Genomic DNA, 20,922 nt, shown 5'->3' on the forward strand with positions numbered 1-20,922 from the left:
TGACATCGATGAATCACCTTCTATGGCTAACAGACACACACACACACACACACAAACACACACTCACATGCTCAAATCGTACACGTCACATGCCCACCACATACGTGAGCACCATGTGTGGACGTGTTGATGCAGTTGCTCCTTATGTTCAGCGCTCTGACTAGAATATATTATTCAGGTCTCATTAATCACATGAATAATGTTCACATGGCGGGGGGGCGGGTTGTGATACAGGAGACATAAGGCAGAGTAGGTGGGCTTTCCCCCGCCTGCCATGCCAGTCACATGCAGGACTCAGCACCTCACAGAGAGGATGGAGGGAGCAAGGGGCCGGTGGGTGAATGAGTCAATGCAGAGGGATCATCTGTTTCGTATTGTGGTATTTCTGCTTGTATGTAGTTGGGTGTGTTGGAGATGGATGAGTGAAGGGACCTCTGGGAAAGGGTGGTCTTCCAAACTTTCCAGGCCCCAACCCCTGAAGTAAGTGTGCCACGGACAAAGGACCCCATTGTCCCGGAGGATATGGATTTGAGCCAGTTCCCCCCAAAAAATATCTATTTTGTGTATAATAGGTATACATGTATATACATATATATGGTGCCATATATGAACCTGCTGCAAGTGATGCTATCGTCAATATATCATATCCTCTCCTACAGTCAGGAGGGACTGAAGAAGATCACAAGGTTGATGAAACATTTTAATTTGCATGGTTTTATCTTAAATGATAACTGTTTTATTCATCTTTACTAACAATTATGGCTAAATATGCTATGCTATGATTAATTGGTTAAAAATGATATTTGATTGATGAGAAAAATAAACTCCCAAGGGTTCCTGACCCCTAAATTGTTAACCACTGTTCTAAAGTATTTAGATTGTACGTTAGAGTAAATGTACAAATTACAACAAGTGCAGCTGAGGCCATTTGTCGCTTCTAATGACACGGCACTCGACCAAACTATCTTTGAAACAACGCGACCAATCGAAGAAGCACGAGCTGTCACATGATCACACAAGCGTAAACAAACATCTATTTCAGTCCCATTTATCAGGAGGAGACCAGACTGTCCAGTTTAGACCTGGGCCACAGCTGCAGCCTGACTTCTCGGTTCAACTTTGACCTCTTTTACTCACACTTTCAGGTTTTGGGATGATTCATGGCCTATTTCATCACATGTTGTTTTTTTCTCATTTTTACAACATGTTTCACTTCATTGGGAACAATGCTGTAATAATCAATAAGACAAAAAGTGTTTATATAACATTAAAGTGTTCTTTGCGTGTGAGGGTTAGGACTTGGGCTACACCCTTCTGTTTATTGCCGTATAAAGTTAATAATACTATATGATTATATGACTGAAGGTTAACTGTGCAGTGGAGACAGTCAGGGTTAATCATAACATTAGACGTCCTTGCAGAGCTTGTTTATGTGTTTTAGACACCGGTATAAAGAGCCTATTGAAAACAGATTCATGTTCACAGGCCTGCCCGTGCATAACGTGGGTTTCTCTGAAAAACCAAGACAATCAGAGAAGACAAAACTTTTTCTCTCAGGTCTGACTCATGGTGATAAATGAATGCAGACAGACAAACTGCTTTCATGCCACTGACTGGAAAACCTTGAGGTTGAACAGTCATTTGCACAGATCTCTTTTCACTGTGAGAGTACAGTCTGTCTGTGAGTGTAAGGTCCTTGTTCTTGCTCAGTGCAAACTAATCCACTACAAACCCGCTCAATGAACCCACCTGCTTACAAGTCCTGCAAATAAAAACGTTATATCATAATTCGTTGAAATAGATCTGCATGTTTAATCCCAGTGACTCCAGTTACACAATGGCTGCCGTGGCTGTAACAGACGTACGTGTTGAGATAAAGGATTACAAGGCAGGGCCGTCAAGTAGCAGCACCTCGCGCTTCACCAGAGCTGTGACCGAACAGCGGCACCAAGTGGTCAGCGTCGCCTCCTGCAGCAGGGATTTACAGGGAGACGCTGTGATTTATGATACCCACGAATTATCAGAGATTTCACAAATGTGTGTGTGCGGCAAAGCAGTGGGCATTTTATACAATTTGGATTTTCTATGTTAAACATGAGTTGTTCAGAGTTTTGTGGGATTACATGGATAGAAGAGAAAATAAATGATTCTGACTCTATGACTGGTAATATGTCAGTTCCTCCAGGGTTGGGTTTGAACCCAATAAGCCTAATGAGGTATGGATTCATAAGAAGGGAGGGGCGTTTGAGTTGTTTTCTGAGTTTGAAATCAATATCTGGGAGCTTGAGGTCATCCTAGTGTGAGTCAGGGAGATTCTCGGGAAGTAGACTTTGGCAGAATAGGGTTTGTTGGGCGGTGTCGGTCACATTATTATTCATCCATAAAAAACAATTTTTTCAAATGTTGTTAAAGTCTGAATCACTGCCTGGATCCTGAGCTGGTGATGCGTTTGTCTCCAAATGGAAATGATGATGGTGTTTTTTTTGTATAAAACTGTAGATCAGCAGGATGAGAAGAACAAGTTGTCATACATCAATTCATGGAGCTGTTCATAAAGCAAACAGCTAATACTTCTGTGCCTGATGAAAAGCCAGTGTATGGACGGGACAAGAAAGATAATCATGGAGATAAACATATTATATCAGATGTCAGGGAAATATCAGACATTTCATCTTTTCAAATGTCCTAAAGCACTTTGTGACATTGTTAAAAAAAAATGTGCTGAAGCGTATTATTAATATTAAAGCTCACCTTAACACCTCCACATTACTTATTTTACTTTAATCAAGCAACTTATTTACAATGACAGCAGGTAAAGGAAACCTAGTAATCCTTTGACCTGATGAATATTAAGTATTTTTTATTAACACAATATCAAGATGGCTGTTTTAGTTGATCATCAAACAGATGAAGTGACTAATTTGATGACGAGATGTGGAACAGACCATAATGCAGATGTTCAGTAGCGGAGTTGTTTGTGCAGTAGCAATGGTTTGATACATTTATTATTAACTTGTTTTGTTTATTTTCACTTTAGGAGTCCAACCTTAGATTATCTGATGAGCTCCATGAAAAGGTGAAATAACAACCTTTAAAGCCATACAGAGGTTAAGTGGTTGACATTCAAATAAATGGATTTTGAGTCATACTTCAATATATTATAACACTGCTCGGTGAAATACTTTGCTACTGACACCCAGAAGGTATCTTTCATCAGCTATCTTTTAGCATCATCTTCAGTGTCTCAATCTCACGTCTCTCTGCTGACCTCTATCTGTCCATCTTGTTCCCCGTGCCGGCCTGTCAGTCAGTGGAGTATTTGTTACTCCAGCTTTAAGGCAGACCTGTTGCATAAGATCACAGACAATGAGGCCGGCTTCGCTGTGACATCCGCGGTGGCTTTATCCCTCCATCAGCCGGTCCAGACGTGCAGGTACACACACCGCCGGACTGTCCCATTGTCATTCAAATGTTGGGCTGGTGATTGAAGCGCTTATCTCTCCTAATCGGAGCGTGTAAAGGTATTACTGCTGTGGGAGAGCGCGGCGCCCCAGCAGCTTTGATATGGAAAAATCACATCTGTGAGCTCACAAACAACATTATCTACAGAGAACTGAATAGCAGGTAAAACCTTCCCTGCCACCCCTCCATCTGTTGTCTTGGATTAGCTCCATGTTTATTGCCTTTTTCCCCCCGGATGCTCAAAGGCACACAGAGCAGGGAGGGGGCAGGGGCAGATTAGAAATAAAGAGCCAAACACACGTCTTGTTAAAAGTAAGATTTGTAAGCTTATTATTTTTGTTATCATGATCATTGTTATAACCTCTGTTATGGTTTGTTCAGTTTACAGTTTATTTTCAAGGTCATTTAAAGTCATTCCAGTCAAAGGTAAACATGATTGTAAATGGTTGTTTCCAACACTATTAAATGCTTTTGCTGTTTTGCCAGACAACAATCGGTCGCACTCGCTCAAACACACACACAAGCACACGCACACACACACAAATGGAAAGAGCAGGAACAAAGAGACCGTTTCTCACTCGCTTGCTCATTCAATCATTCACTCGCATGAACACACACTGACACCTTCTACACACCATGACACACACCATCTCATGCTAAAGCTCCTGCACACATGACGTTGCCAAATGAACAGAAATTATGTCAGATTCTCCTCCCGGTCAGACACACACATTCAAATGATGGGCACACGCACACACTTTCTTGCTCTCGTGTCTAAGTTCTTAAGTGCAACTTCTTGAAGAGTGATTTACCCTCACACACTTCATCCTTTCCCTTTCACACCAGAACCCAAACATGTCTGACCTCGCCCTCCCACCAAGAGCCATACCTACACCTGGACTGGTCCCACTCTGTGCTCTACTCCAACGAACTCAATGATTCTCCAGATCTACAGGATCCTGATTTGTTTACATTGAAGTAAATTATTGTTAGGGCAGCAACAGTTAATACATTCTTAGAAATCTAATGGGTTATTGCTGCTTGGTTGCACTTGTCTCACATGTTGTGGTTTAAACTGAGAATAACCGGATCATTTGACCTGTTTGTGTAAAAAGGTTAATGATCACATCCTGGACCAAACCTGTTAACAGGCTCTGATAAAGACGTAGCTTGGTTTTAAATGGGTTTCCTTTGAATATTAGTATTGCAAAAGAAACTGATTGCAAAATGATCAAAATTGGTAAAGCAGGCTGAGTAAATACTCCTAAATGTACAAGAAAATGAGCAAAAGAGTTCATGAAACCAAAAAGGCCCTTAGGTAAGAGCTCCACAGAGAGCAGCTCAGGTTTACGTATGGCTCAACCTACCATTTGTTAAACTCCTACATCTCCCCCCTTAAGACAACCAATGTTACAACAAACTCAACGGCATAATCATAAAAAAAACATACAAACAATAATAAAAACCACAAAGAAAACTGAGCCCACAAAGAAAGCTGAGCTTCAAGTTTGCAAAAATGCTTACATCACATTTCACCTCGGCAGATTTCAAGATATTGGAATTCCATTCTGAGTCCATTGTGACATTTACACGGGTTCTTGAACGTCTCACGTGGCGCCGCTGTGGCCTGGTGGGCCAAACGGTCGGCTCGCAGTCCCCCATCATTATCATCACCTCCATCATCGTTATCAGCTACAATGGTAAGCCACGCCCCCTACTAGAGTCTACCATTGGCAGGCTAGGGTAACCATGGTGAATAAGGTGCTAGTTGCTATGGAAACGCTATTCTGAAGCAACCGACTGGTGGAGTTGTTTGAAGTTTGAGTTGCCGTGACTTCTCACCAAAGCACTTGGTTTGTTTGTGTTACTTGTTGCTCTAGTTGTGTTCTGGAGGGTTTTTTTAAGCTTTTTTTTCTTTTTTTTACTATTTAGCATTTTCATACTCAAACGATGTACAGTATGTTGATGTATTTTCGGGCTGTTAGTACCATTTCAAATATTCTGACTCGCTCTCTGACACTCACTTGGCACACTCCTACATAGGCTTTCTTTTTTTCTCTCAGGCACAAACAGACTCATTCAGGAACAGAAAAAAAACTGTTGACACGTGGCAGCTGAAAAATGAGAAGAGATGAAATGGGCGGAGCAAGCCGCTACACCAACATGGACCAGTAGAGAGCTTCTTAATTGTCCTTTGATGCTCATGTGAGTGACAGTTCTTCCTCCTTCGTCCCTCCTCCCTGCTCTTCTTCGTCTTCTTCTCTGAATCGGTTGAGAGGAGGGGCTGTATTGCTGAGATATCCATGGCTGCTCTGTAGCCATCGTGTGCTTTCGTTTGGGTTGAGATGACGGAGGACGAACCGAACAAAGAGGGTAAACAAAAGTAACACGACAACTTATAACATCGATACATCCTTGCAGTGTCTGTGTCAATGGCACATTTAAAGTTCCTCCTCCCCCACCCCCAACCCCCCACCCCCAAAAACGACATTTAAGTGAATGATTAATTGTTGAAAACGCTCTGAATTTCCTCCTGGGCCCCGTCCAGTCCTGCTGCCTTCTAGAGACTGATGGTGAACACAGGATGAGACACGGGGGGGGGGGTGGAGATGGCAACTAAAACACTGGTGGTCTGTAGTCCGTGGAGTGACCTGTTGCCTACTTCGATGCAGGTTCAGCCCAGTTTGTCCGCTTGTTCATTTTTTGTTCCCTCTGTGGACTGGGACAGTTCCCAGCATCAAGATCAATAACATTAATGCAAAAAAGAAAAAAAGGCAATTTCAGTTCAATTCTACTGAAATCTATTTCATTCAGTTCATAGGAGTTCAGTTTGAGGTCTTGCTGCAAGAAACTATGGCAACTAGCCCTAAGGAAGTGTTTTAGCCAATCAGATCCCGGGTAAAATCTTCATATGTTGCCTCGACGTACCTTTTTTTCTTTATTTTATTTTTCTCAAATTAGGATTTCAGCCCCGCCCCGCTAAAGTTCTATAAATGCTTGTTTGGTGTGCATGATTCAACAAGCTCAGCCTGTGGCCTGTTCTCTCACACACACACACACACACAGACACACACAGACACACACACAGACACACACACAGACACACACACACACTCCATCTACCAAACCTGCATCTGTGTGCACAGGCTGACTTCAATGCAACATAGAGTTCAGTCTGTGACACAGAGCAACCAAAGGTCTTTCAAGTCCACCAAAAACACAGTCCATCAAACGCACAGCTGCACAAACACACACACACACACACGTACAAACACGCACGTACAAACACACATTCACACTTCGATGCTTGAAAACTCTTGTTTCAAACTCTCGCTCCTCTTTGCTTTCTGCTCTATTTGAAGTATCCTAACTCTCCTCTCCTGACCCCCCCGCCCCCTCCTCTCCCACCCACTGGTACTGTACAGCCTCCCAAGGCTAGTTGGCATGGTGACGCTGATGGGATGGCCGTTGCTAGGAGATGAAGAGGAGGGCCAGGAGGAGCGTCGTCACGGTGAGGAGAAGGCGATCCCTGGACGGACTGCTTCCACTGACGCTCTTCTCCAGCTTGGGAACGAAAGGGTTAAATTCATCTGGAAATACAGAGAGAGAGAGCAGAGTCTTAGATTTCATTTATCTGCACCTGTTATCATTTCTCAACATGTTGATTATACCATGAAAGGGTTTAAATTTAAAAGAGAAGTTTATCTGAGCCAGCGATTGGGCTGTAATCTGGTCTAAAACATGACAGAGTCTGTTTTGAGTGAAGCAGCCGACGGAACAAGAGGCAGCAGCGATCAGCACAGACAGTCTCACTCCCACTGAAATGTGGTTAGTCTGCTCCAGAGACAAGACAGCAGCAGAGCCACAGCAGACTGCAGCTGTTATCAGAGAGCTCGCATTGTTCTAATAAAGTGACACATTCCCTGTCACACACACACACACACACCGCTGCACTTTTCCATACACTGTGAATATACTTTAACACCCCCCCTCTCCTCCCAGACGAGCTGCATGTGCACCTGGTTGTGTCCCAAAATACTTTGTGGTATTCTGTCATGGGTTACACACACAGAACATTGAAGTCTAGTCCAAGACACAACCCAGCAGACAGTTCGCTGCATGCCTGCACTCATGAGACACACGTGCGGCCAGACGCACCCTCTGAAGGCACCTGAGTAATGACACTGGAGACTAGACAGGGGTGCAATTTTCTGTCTGTACAGAAGTCAGCTGAAGCTGATTAGGAACTATACTGAGGGCATCCAAGGATGTTCTCAGTGTTTCCACTGGGCACCATGTACAGTGTCACCGTGTTTCCAGCTGCTCTGTGGGTCAGACAGCAGAGTTATGACTGGCTGACACCTGGTTTTGGAGATGGCCGCCTCTGGTATGCTCCGCAGGCCGATCTAATGAGGTCTACGCAGCGGCAGCGCTCAGGTTAAACGCTTTGACCGCTCTGTAACCGCTCTGTGACCGAGCACGCAGCTGAGGGGTCAGGACGCTGCGCAACTCCGGCACTGACAGACTGAGGAATGTGGTGTTGAAGACACAAACAGCCGACAGCGGAGGATCTCACGCAACTGGTTCTGAAGTGAGTCTCTACTTAATGTGTCATTACAGACGTACACACCGACACATGCTGCCCCTCTCTCTAACTAAACTGTCACAGATACACACATAATTATTAGTGTGAACAAGGGGGATATGGCGCACATTGTGATTATCTGATGCGTGTGTGTGTGTGCGCGCGAGTGTGCATGTGTGTGTGAGAGTGTGTGTGTGTGTGTATAGCACATTTTGGAGCAAGAGCGCAGACGGCATCCACCTGATAATTAAGTTCAGACACTCTAATCTAATCAGAGTCATGTTGATAAAAACGATTAAAAAAAAAGCTGATTAAGTTCTATTTATGTCTATGGAAGATTCTGTCTGTGTGCAGTGTACTGTACTTTTGCACCGAACATAAGGTGCAACTGCATTAGCGTATATACACACTGTGTGTGTGTCTGTGTGTGTGTATGTGTGTTCTTACTGAGCTCAAATGTAAGAAAAACAATTGAAGATCTCAAATATAGAATATAGGTCACTAATATCCAAGATACTATATTTGATAAAAACTGGAACACCTATTAGACGTTTAATGAACATAATTATCTTTAATTGTGTTGATACACCGTCAGCCAAGTGATTATTCGACTGTGTGGTAAAGCTCCTTAAAGTTATCATTTGTGATGATTGGAACGTCCTAATTGAAAGGAAATTAACAGAGACACAGGTTAAAATTAGAAAACTCAAATGTGAGCGTCTTTCGTCAGATGTTTCCTGAGTGACTGATGTCTTTCAGTAACAGGACAGAGCCACAAGGCTGAGTAGTTCTCTTTGTGCCAAGTCATTTGAGTTCAGCATTTAAATCAGCGCAGTCAGAGACGCCTCTATCTCCTCCTAGTGACTGGCTGCAGTACAGATCATAAACCCCACCTCCTCCATGTTAGTAGATGGGACATGGGCAGAACTAAAAAGTCAAAGTTTTCTTTGTTGGTATATGTCATTTTTGGTAGTTCTTATCACACAGATGTTTATTCATATTTTCATATTTTTCTTGTTTAGTTTTAATTTGTTACTTGTTGCAGTAAAGCAGGGTGACACATCTTGATGACAGCTGAGACTGACTCGCGATTGGTCAATAACCTGTATTGACAAGACCTCGCGACTGCAGTTCCATCCCTGATCGCTGATGTGTGGTGTTTGCATCCTGGATATTTTGGCTTCATTTCTGAAGTCAAAGGGGGTGCAGATGGATTGTCCATCTTTTCCTAGAGTCTCTGACAACGAGCAAGTGTCTGAACTTGTTTGGACGAGCACTGGTCGCAGACAAGGACATTGAAATACGAGCTGGTTTTATATTTCTGACCTGATTTCTAAGATAATCTGCACATTATATCCCCAAAGATCAGCTGAGACAGTGCAGCGTTGTTTGTGTAAGTCATTTTAATTACAGCCTGTGGCAGTAAGCGAATAGATGCAATAGACTGAAGGGTATAATTGATAAGATTAAGTTGATTCTGTGATCCATTCTTTTAGCTTCGTAATGAAAATCTGTCACATTTTTCCATCATGATATATGGAGCTTAGAGATCTATTGCGACATCCCTAATAAGCAGGAGGAAGACAACTCATTTAAGAGAGATTTATCTACGAGCAATATAGAAATATATAACAATCAATTAGCACTGTCAGGTATAAATCTTCCTTTAACAGTGATTTAATAGCCTCATTTAGCAGGTGGTATTTAATTAGCACATGGAAAGTGTGTGTATTTAGGATGTGAGGGATCTGTGTTGTCAGAACACTGCAGAAAATACACAGTTTAGTAATAATGTTTATATTTAAGAGCACAGGCCTTAAGATGGGATATTTGATATCTACTGAATAAATCACATAAATATACATACAACACAGCTGTTCCTACAGATGTTGAAAAGACAACAGACTTCTTGTGTGTGTTCTCCGACTGACATCCAACCTGCTGTTGTGCTGGCAGAGTGCACCCGAAACACACGGTCACTTAAAAGGACTGGTAATCGCTACAATAAACCCCATTAAAGGAAAAAGCTTCTGATTTCGCCGCTAATGGCCAGACCTGACCGTCAGATGCGGTAACCTGAGCCAACAGGGCTGGTAAATGAGCATCCTCCCACCGACAAGCCATCAGTAATCACATGGCTGCACGGGGAGCTGCTAGCGCCGTTCCATGTTGTAAATGAGATCTAAATGAAATCTAATACTAGAGGCCGTATTCAGGAGGGAACCACTGTTGAGCCGGAGACGCTGATTGAAGGGGGCAGCGGCCAGGAAATAAACTGTGAGCAGTGGAAGGGAAAGAGGGAGAGAGGGAGAGAGGGAGAGAGGGAGAGAGGAGGTGGAGAATATGACTCTGCAACATTGGGTTTAGTTAAACATGTTCAGACGTGGTAATCAGGCAGATTTGAACAGAGCTGCTTTGCACCTCGTCCCGTGGTCGTGCGAACGCGCTGATGTGAATTCTGAATAACAGTAATTAAAGCTATGATGTGATGAGTCTAATCGGCGGTCGGGAGGACTGAGAACGAGGGAGGGGAATAGCAAGCCGTGCCGCTTCTTTGTTTTCACTTCATTTCACAGCTCCCCGCTGATTTCCTCACTTCCTCCCGCACCACCCGGGTTATCCAATTAATTTAATTGGCAACACAGCACTACAGGTGGAAATGACCCACAGGAGCTGCGGTGATTTGTGCTCGGCTATTGTGTCAGACCCTCGCTAAATATTAACAGTATTTGCATGTGTTCTGTTCTCCTTATCTGTTCGAGTGCATTAAATACATCTATTCTTCTGTGGAAATTATCTGTGCTTTTCATGTACCTTGTAATTAGGTGTGTTCTACACGTGATTTGGGTTCAAGTGTATCTTTTATGTTACCATAATGAGCATCCTTTGCTTTTTCAGTGTTTAAGTGTTTACAAGTATTTGCTGTAGAGGAAGGATAGAGTGAGTGATGGGAATACGTGAGGAGAATATGCATCGCTCAGTGACAAAAACAAAAGTTTGGGAAACTAACTATAATCGGTTATCGCATAAAAAAAATCCTCATTAATCAACATTCAAACACAATCTAATTTTGTAATTAAATTATATCTGGGGTTTTTTTAAGACAATTTCCCCCCCCCCCCCCCCCCCCCCACTGTGATAGCACTGATGCGAACATTATAGGACCTGAACATTTATATTATTTAGGAAAAAAAGGTGTTAAAAGTGTCAAAAACTCAATTTCAAACATCAAAAGGTGAATAAACTGAGTTTCAGTGGCTTTCCCCTCCACTGCGTTCCTACTGGTGCTCTGGGAGGAAAAATGGAGGATGGGAATTAAAGGGGGGAGGATGAGGAGGGCATGGAGAAAGGAGATGGAGGGAGAGAGAAACGAGATGAAAGAACGATGGAGGAAAGAAAGAAATAAAAAGAGTGAGGGGGAGGTAAATCAACAAAGTCATAGGACCTGCAGCCATTCGCTGCAGCCAGTGATGAGTTTCCTTATGACAGTTATGAGAACAAACTGTTTTACTGCACAGGCACATGCACTCAGGTATGCATGTGCACATGTTTTAACAACAACACCGAGGCAAATCTTTCTGACAGTCTTGGAACAGAGCGTGACACTGTGACAGGATGGTGATTGATACCCACATGTCCAGCTGTGCAACGCGCGGCTAGGCCAAGCTAACTGTACATGTTTATTTGTGCTGCTGCACTGCGTCGTCATAACACTGAGACTCAACCACATGATCTTCTAAGATCATCCTGTAGTCTGTCACTTATTGATTTACTGTTCACTTTCTCCCTTAAATCGCTGCCAAATCTCATAAAGCTGCAGGCGGAACAGATTCAGTGTGATTATCCTCACGATAGCAGCAGTTGTGTTTTCCTGACGACAGCAACATAAGGACAAACAACAAGCACTTAGCAAGATCTAGATGTTAACTACAAGTGATCCCAACACGGCCCAACAGTCACCTTCAATTGAACCAAGCTGCACCACATTGCACACACTCGCAAATACCAGGTCCCTAAATGTGCCCGATTTATTTCATCAAGATTTATGATTTTTTTCCCTGAGAAATAAGTTAAAATGTTGAAAAACAAAAGGTGATGTGAAAATGAAAAGATCTGGATCCGAACCAGATTTTAATTTGTTCTTCCCTGACCCATTCCACATCCTTCCTGGAAATCCGTTCAGCTGCTGGGGTGAAAACATAACCTCCTTGGTGGAGGGAAACTGCTGGCCTTGCTCTTGCCTGTCACGCTACGAGCTATCCTGACTCTGTGATTGGCCATGATGATCGGAGCTGCCTGCCGCCTGAGAGGAGGCTCTGCAGGAACCAGCAGCAAACAAAATCAAATCAAAGACAAGGCAGTACAGGACAGTGATCATGATATAAAGATTTTAAGATTTGTTTAAAGATGCAAATACATTATTTACCTCTCGTGTTCTGTATATAATAGATAATTTTTATTTTCTGTAGAGTTCCATTTTTTCAACAGGCGATCAATTAAGATAATTATTACTTATCATATTTTATCTGGAGCCATTAAATAATACAGATGCTTAAAACCTTTTTTAATCTTTGATTTAGAAAAGGAAACATAATGTCGCAGATTTAAAAGTTGTACTTTTACTTCATCTTCAGAAGACACTAATGGGCTTTGGTGCTGTGTGACAGAGACAAGGAGGGGCAGTTGGAGAATTCTTCTGTGGGATTTGAGGATAATAAAACAGAAAAGAAAACGATTTCAATGGGTCAGCTTAAAAATAGTGAATCATTCGTTTTCTTCCCTTTGAGACGGATGATCTGAACGACAAACACAAGTCTGGCTTTGTGTTTGTGAAATCCAGACGAGCCGGACGGATCCACACTCACTCAACTTACTCACGTGTGCATAAGTTTAAGTGAGTGTGCGTATGACTCACCAATATCATCCATTTTTAGGCCTGGCCTGAGTGTGTAGTCTGGTTCTGTGGGCTCTGGCTCATTGTCCACGTCAGAGGCTGAAAGAGAGAGAGAGAGAAATAAGTGAGTGAGACAGAAAAGGAGGGCGGGTGAGGGAGCAAGAGGCTAAAACCATTGCTCCGACCGAGAGGATTTTAATTACATCCAACTTGACATCTTGAACGAGAAACGTGCGAAAGAGCGGAGAGGCAAAGGGTGTGAGGGTTCAGAAAAGAAAAGAGAAATCCCCCAGAGCGGACAGACTGACAGGCCATAACATCAGCAGCAGCTCCGAGAGGAAGAGCGAGGGAGAATAAACGAGTAAGCAAGTGAGAGAGAGGGGGGGGGGGGGGGGGGTGGGGGGGGAGAGGAGCGAGAGGGAAGGTGAGGGGAAGCAGATCAAACTGAACAGAGGCAGTGTGTGAAAAGGGATAGAGAGCAACGGAGATGGAGGGGTGGCGGGTGAAAGAGGGAGGAGAGGTTAACACTACAGGGCTGTGGAAGTTAAAAGGACCGGACAGGCCAGGGATCAAAGCCTGTGTGTGAGAGATAGTGTGTGTGTCTATGTGTGTATGGGTGTGTCTGTGAGGGGAGTGTGTGTGTGTCAGTGAGGGAAGTGTGTGTGTGTGTGTGTGTGTGTGTGTGTGTGTGTGTGTGTGTGTGTGTGTGTGTGTGTGTGTGTGGAGTGTGAGAGGGCCAAGAGATTGAAGGATGGCAGGAGTAAGAGCGAGAGGTTAACACTACATATACATAGCCACCCACTGACCGCACACAGGAATAAATGGATTCTGACAGGGAGCGAGGGAGCGAGGGAGCAAGGGAGGGAGGAGAGGAGAGGAGTGGAGAGGATTGGAGAGGGGAGGGGAGGGGAGGGGAGGAGTGACAAGGGCCTTCGGAGCTGGAGCTGCTCCTTTTCTGCCGCTTACAGAAGGAGAGAGAGGGAAGGAAGGAGCGAGAGAGGTTCTGTTGTGTGAGTGAAAATGCTGCAGGGGAATCTCAGCAGGAGTATTAATAACTCTGCCTCTTTTAGAATGTATTTAGATTGTATATGCATCTGTATGCAGCCGGTGTGTGTTAGTGTGTGTGAGTGTGTGTAAGTGTGTGTAAGTGTGTGTGAGTGTGTTTATAGGAGCCCCGGTGGTTCCTGACAGATGGGGAGGGCAATGGTTAGAGCGACTGTACCCAGATGGGAGCAAGCGTTGTGTTACAGGTCTCACACACACACAGACACACACAGACACACACACACACATATAAACACAAAGTGAGAGACGTACCCGTGGAGCAGCAGACGTACACTCGTAGTCTCAGGCAGCTGCGGCCGTGGTGATGGGTGGGCGTGGCTGTGAAGCAGAATGCACAACTGAACATCATGTGATTGTTCACAGACACAAAACTGACACACAAAGTTACTTTGTCCCTCTGTCCAACAGCAGCGACCTCTTTAAGCTCATCAAGTGTTTTAACTGCGATTCCCTTAAATCCTGAGAAAAGTATTAAAAACAGAAAACAGGTTGTGAGACTGTCATAGCGGGGCTAAGGGTTAACTCTGTTCAGATGTCTCTCGTGTCTCTCTCCCTCAGGGACACTGGACCCTACAACCCAGATGTTGTGTAGTGAACAGGTTGTTCAGTGGTGGGCTCCTCGTGAGCAGCTGTCGAGCACGCGGCACAACGCAGACACACACACACAGTCTCAGGTTTCCTGGTGAGTGACAGATTTATTCACATGATGAATCTGAACGTAGATTATATACCAGGCTGAACATATCATGGCCCGACTGGTTCTTGATTTCTGAGATGTTGCTGGTATCGATTTTCTTTTAACATGAATAATAACTTGAGTAGAAAAAAGTTAATACTCACGAAGAAATGTTATTTTTAAGGTTATTTTAATGTTCTTCAAATTATAGTTAAAAACTTATCTCTTCTCTTTCAGGTGGAGAAATTTTATATCCCAGCAGATTTGATCTTATTTGTATGAATCTTTTGTATCATTATCATTATTGTGATATATTACAGATTGCTGTTTTCTTGTTGTACCTTCTACATTGTTAAGCTCTTTATTCAACCAAGTTGTTTTAAATGTGTAATATAATATAAAGTTAACATTAACAGCCTGAGAACAGAGTATTAAGGCCACTTAAAGGGGGGGGGGGAAATGTGGGTACAAGAATACAGTAGTAAATAAAGTCTTAATTTTAGAGTATGTGTCATTTTACAGGGGGAATATCAGACGGCCAGCAAATAACAAATGACTGGAGGAAGAAATGTTTTGTGGTTTGGTTTTCGGTCGACTGCGGTCGTTACATCTGCAGGATATTCAAACGGAGTTTTGTAGTTTCTCAGGATTTTGGATCCAGAAGGAGGAGAACTCAAGATGTCTTTGCTCCTTAAAACGTTTTACACCCTTTATTCTCATACTGTTAGTTTTTTTTTCAAGATTTATTTTCTTCAATGTGAAAGCCTGTCTTTGCAGTGAGCTCTCTGCTTCTCTCTGATTGTGGTGCTGCAGAGCGACTGCTTGCTGGAGACAGCTCCCATCAACAGATGTAGGTTAAATGAGTATATCTCTCATTATACAGTAATTTAATGCAGGAGACATTTGTCTTTAGCATGAAAGGTTTGTTTTTTAGTCGCTTGATGAGAGGCTCAAAGTTAATTTTTTATGCGTGTCATACTGGCACATGGTGTAGTGATAATGGATGAGCCCGTCTGACTGCAGGGGGATGTGATTAGACATGAAGCAGCAATTTGTTATCCAGAAATTACCCGGCGACAAACTTTGGTTTATCTGGGTTAAACACATTTAACAAAAAAAAACAATAAACTGTTTAACATACAGAAGATCACAGCTCTAGTCTCAATATCCTCCTTCAGGATCAAGAATATTCTATCGTTATTTTCCATTCATGTTCTGGGGACATACATTACAATAGCACATAATATAAATATGAATTGACATGATATTAGCTGTTGGTTTGATTCCACTCACAGATGTAATAGTACTCCTGTCCCACCGTGAACTCGTAGCCCAGCGAGAAGGCGCTGTAGCGCTGGAACTTCTCTGAGAACTTGATGGGGGCGTGAGGCCGGTTACACTCCCACCTCTTGAAGCCCAGCTGGGGGTCGCAGTTCCTGTAGCCACGGTAGCTGACCATGTAGAGGACGTACTGCTCCCCGGTGCCGACCATGCGCTGGCTGTCGTTTGTAATGAGGGCAGTAGATGTCCAGGTAGTCGTTGACGTTCACCTGCATTGTGTAGCCCTCCCTGCGCAAACTGAAAACACACAAAACAAGGCCGGAGTCAATATAATTACAAAGAAGAAGCACATATATAAGAAATAAAATAAAATGCAATTAGTTTGGAGCAGTTTCCTTTTCCTTATTAGAATGTAAAAGCAACATCATTACAAAATTCAGTAGGTTGATAGTACTTCACACACGTTTCCAAGTTAATTTGTGGTGCTAATATTTTACACACACACACACACACACACACACACACACACACACACACACACACACACACACACACACACACACACACACACACACACACACACACACACACACACACACACACACACACACACACCTCAACATTGTGTTTCAGATTCTTTCTGCTTGATTGTGCACCCAGGGTCAAACTGATATTTGTTTTCGAGTTTTATCAAGTTATTAATAAAACACAGCAGGTGAGTGTGTGTGTCTGTGTGTGTATTTGCGGCTGCAGGGCTGCTGCATGCAGAGAATGCGGAGCTGACTCTTCAGTATGGGCTCAAGGCCCCAGGGCCACCGCTCCTTCGCCTGGTATCAGTGTAGCATTGTCCCCTAACCCCCGCGCTCGTACATCAACCTGAGAGCAACGCTGCGCTCACGTCAGCCGTCAACGTCCCGGCCACGTTTCTCCCTCCGCCAAAGCTCATATATCAGTGTCAGCCCTAAAAAAGACTTGTCCTGACAGGAAGATAAGGTCTGATTCTGTGTCTGCCAGTGCGTGTGTGTGTGCGCGTGTTTGTATGTGTGCGTGTGTGTAGTTTGTGTGACAAAGTGAAATAGATGCTTTCCTGACATCCAAAAGCCCTCTTCCTCTCCCCATCACGGACACAGGCCCATATCCGTGTGACAGAGACAGGTTGCAGTTGTAAATCATGCACACATCGATGAGCACGTTCACACACTCACACACACACGCAGTGAAATGTTCTGGCGGTGACAACATATAATCACAAGGGGGCAGCAGTGTGTCGCCCTCAGCCTGGCGCTCCCCCTCTCCCTCTTTGCCAGTTCTAGGTCATGTCTCCAGGGAGATTATTATTCAATTATTAAATGAAGATCGAAACACTGTTCCCAATGTCTCCCTCTCTCCATCATTTCTCTCCACTCTCTTCAAAACCTCTCCTTTTTTTGCTCTCCATTTTCTCTGCTCACTTTATTTCAGAGCAACATGAACGCAAGATTAATTGTTCAACATCCTTTATTCTCTCTCTCCTCTCCTCTCCTCTCATCTCCTCCTCCTCCTCCCTCCTCTCCTCCACTCTCCTCTCATTGCATCATTTACTCGCCTGCAGAGCAGATTTACTTCTCGCCGTCCTGGTGCTGGAAAAACAATTGTAAAAGGCGACGAAGAAACAATGTTTATAGTGAACGCAACAGAGATTGAGAGGGAAAGAAAACGAGGGATGAGTTCCACCAGGGAGTCGTCAATGCAAATAGAGTGGAGGAGCTGGGGGGGGGAAGCTGAGAGCGGAGTAGACAAGGAAAAGAAGGCGTTTGGAGTTTTACGCTACCTAAGAAAAGCACATTCTCCAAGATGAAGGGATAATGGGGGGAAAAAGAGAGAGAGTAAAATGAAGGGGAGGGCAACTCTTGAGTAATCTGAAAGCAAATGACTTCTCGAAGATAAAAGCCGGCTCTAAGATTCCCACTGTGCATGTGTCTATTGTGTGTGTGTGTGTGTGTGTGTGTGTGTGTGTGTGTGTGTGTGTGTGTGTGTGTGCACCTGCTTTGGTTTGTGTCTGCGAACAAGCATTGGTGTGTGTGCGACATCAAAGCCTGTCCCTTTTCTTCCGTCAGGCTTTTATATCTGACAGCGTGACATATTGACGAGGTGTGTCTCCGATAGAGAAATCCAAACACAAAAACACAACAGAAGAACGAGTATTCAAAAATGTGAGTTAAACAGCAAATCCACTCTTGTGTAAAAGTGGAATCAGAATCCTTGACTGTTAGGAGAATCAATCAAAGCCCACAGCAGGCTGAAGCTTCTGGGCTGTGGAGAATCAGATGTGTGGGTTCAAGTATAGTTTTCTATCACAGCTCTGCAGGCTCTTTCCTGACGATGAGTTTGCACGTCCAGGAAGTTGCATCAAACCAAATGCTCCTTCACTGCACCCACAGCTTTGCAATTAAACTCTGCACAGAGGTTTTTTTTACAGGTAAACGGGGCAGAAACTAAAATAAATCTGTGTTTCAGACGAGCCGTCAAGTCCAACCCTCGGCTGGGCAGTTATTTTGGCCTCAGCGCTGTCATGTGACGTCCCCTGGCCCACAGGAACATTTCGCAGGCCTTGTGCAAAAAGACAGAAGTGGCTACAAACTATGGCTCTGGGTATAAGGAAGGGTTTAAACTACAAGAAATGATTTTCATCTGTGCCTGTTGACCACTGTACTGAGAGAAGCCAGAAATAAAATAAACAGAAAAGAAAATGCTGAAAATGGATGTATTCACTTTAGGTTAGGAATGAATGGATAGAGAAAAAAACAACTCTGATCAGTTTGACCAAGTGAGATACAAAGATTCAAACTGGTGCCTTTATAATCCAGACTGTATTTCTCAGTATCAGTGACAACACAGATGAAGGAATTTCAGAATGATCCCTAATTCTACTGTAAATTTAGAATGCATGTGTCAGAGAGGGGTTGATTCTCATTTGCTGTAATTCTGAGCTTGTTTTTTTTTATTTGTTTTACTGGATTGCAAAATTTCTCCTAAAATATATTACGTTTAAAAAAAAATTAAGCAGTTCAATTCAACACCACAGTCACAACATATTCCAGGAACTTAACTAATGTGCTAGTCTCAACAAAAACCATTTTCTAATTAATTTAACTTAATTAATTGCACAGAGCACTGGACTGCATTTCAAGGGAGGGGGGTGTTTTCAGCTCACATTCATGTTTGTATGAATATTACTTCCAAGGTTTTTGATGCAAAATATATGAAATCATCTATTAAAAGGAGAAGTGTTTATGCTCATCATCTAAATTGCCTGTTGTGAAACTGAACTTCTTCTTGGAAACTCAAACGACCTCCACCACAATACTCCTTCAGTGTGTTTCAAGACAAAAAAGGATGCACAAGGTTTTGTGATTCAAAACTGTATTTGCCAAAGAGAATTTTTCTTTTTTTTATTCCCCTTTTATGATATCGGAGTTAATGCTGCCTGAAAATTCAATATAGCAGCTTATGAGAAGTCACGGTGTGCTGCTGTCCTCTGCTCTCCTCCTCCGACTCCTTCCTTCCCTATTCTGTGGAATTACCACTCATTTCCTCCTTCATAAGTGATGTCTGCCTTAGTTGAAGCTGCTGGAAGCCGGAGCTGAGAGATGGAGCGGGACGTTTCATCAGCAACACAACTCCGAGAGCAGGCGAACACCGAGGCTCCGGCAGGGGGAAGCAGCGCCGGAGCGATGGGAGGAAAACGATAGGAGGATTTATAGGATGAGATGAGGGGTAGTCAGGGTTAAAAGCTGCAGAGTCGGGCCACCAGGGAGTGGAGGGTGAAAGCGGGTGGGGGGTGGGTGGGGGGGGGAGCGAAGAAGAAGCAACAGCTAAGAGCAAGATCAAAGTGGGCCGGGATCAATGTCACTACTATAAAATCACATCAGAGAGGGCGAGGGAGGGAGCGAGAGCGAGAGACACAGGGAGAGAGTATGTAGCCTATATAAATCAGCTGTATGCAACATAATGCCACAGAGTTACCCCCCCGCCCCCCGCCTCACTATTATCTGGCTGGCCTGCCGGAGCGGCGTCTAAATAAAACACTTTGACAGTAACAGCAATCATTCCTTTAGTTCTCCGCTGGGGAGATGGAGGGGTTTTGTAAAAGGAGGAGCTGTGACCACGAGCTCAACAGACTTCAGACGAGGAAGTTACAGAAGTTAGAGTTGGTATTGATGTAATCATACTGACACTACAGAGATTACATCAAACTCTGCACATTGTCCTGAAAATTATCCGTAAGGGCCCGTATGTGACAACGCAAGCATCACAGGCAGCTGCTCTGGATATTTTCAGGAGCCCCCCCCCCCCCCCAGGTAACACATCCCAGTGAGACTATGGGAGAATAAAGCTGAAAAATTTGCGGAAAAATCACAGCAGGCGAGCGGTGGGTGTTGATGCTTCAGAACCTCAAAGGACTTAAAACTAAAAAAAAGGTGCCATACACGTGAGAAGCTGACAAAGATCAACACGATTCAAGAGCTTTTCATGATGTTATGTGTATTTCAATGAATAGTCACGTCATTTTTTAGAGCAATATTCTCACGTGCAGGAACAAATCGGTAACCCCTATTATTTGAAAGTATTTCTTTGTTTTCTTTTGTTTTGTCGGATTGTAGAAACAAATTTCCCTTAATTTTGCTGGTATTTCAGAAGTAGCACCTCTAAATGTCTGTGCTGCTCCCTCTTGTACACTGACAATAGGGGCTTTCTATTTTATATCTATTTCTAAAGGCCTTTGTTGGTGTCCAAGTGCTGTGAGCAAAAACATGGGATTTCAGTTTCAAGTTACACGTCATGTCCTGCCTCCCAAATCTCACTCATTTTCTGTCCTGGTGAAGGCGTCTGACCTCCACAATCCCCTGCTCCGTTCTCTACTCGTGAAAAACACTCAGTCTCACGTGTCCAGACCTTTCTCCACATTGTGTCAGACCT

The 20,922-nt window shown here is 43.6% G+C and overlaps 1 protein-coding gene across 1 annotated transcript in view; it reads right to left on the minus strand.

The window, feature by feature from the left end:
* Window positions 1-5,924: 5,924 nt before the first annotated feature.
* efna3b (ephrin-A3b) overlaps window positions 5,925-20,922 on the minus strand; it is a 55,350-nt gene continuing 40,352 nt past the window's right edge. Inside the window, 5 exon segments of the mRNA XM_053433421.1 lie at window positions 5,925-7,052; window positions 12,963-13,040; window positions 14,259-14,324; window positions 15,976-16,189; window positions 16,191-16,260. Of these exon segments, the coding sequence (XP_053289396.1) occupies window positions 6,934-7,052; window positions 12,963-13,040; window positions 14,259-14,324; window positions 15,976-16,189; window positions 16,191-16,260 (547 nt within the window). The 3' untranslated portion in view covers window positions 5,925-6,933.

Source organism: Pleuronectes platessa, chromosome 10, assembly GCF_947347685.1.
Source record: "Pleuronectes platessa chromosome 10, fPlePla1.1, whole genome shotgun sequence".
In the NCBI taxonomy this organism is placed as follows: domain Eukaryota; kingdom Metazoa; phylum Chordata; class Actinopteri; order Pleuronectiformes; family Pleuronectidae; genus Pleuronectes; species Pleuronectes platessa.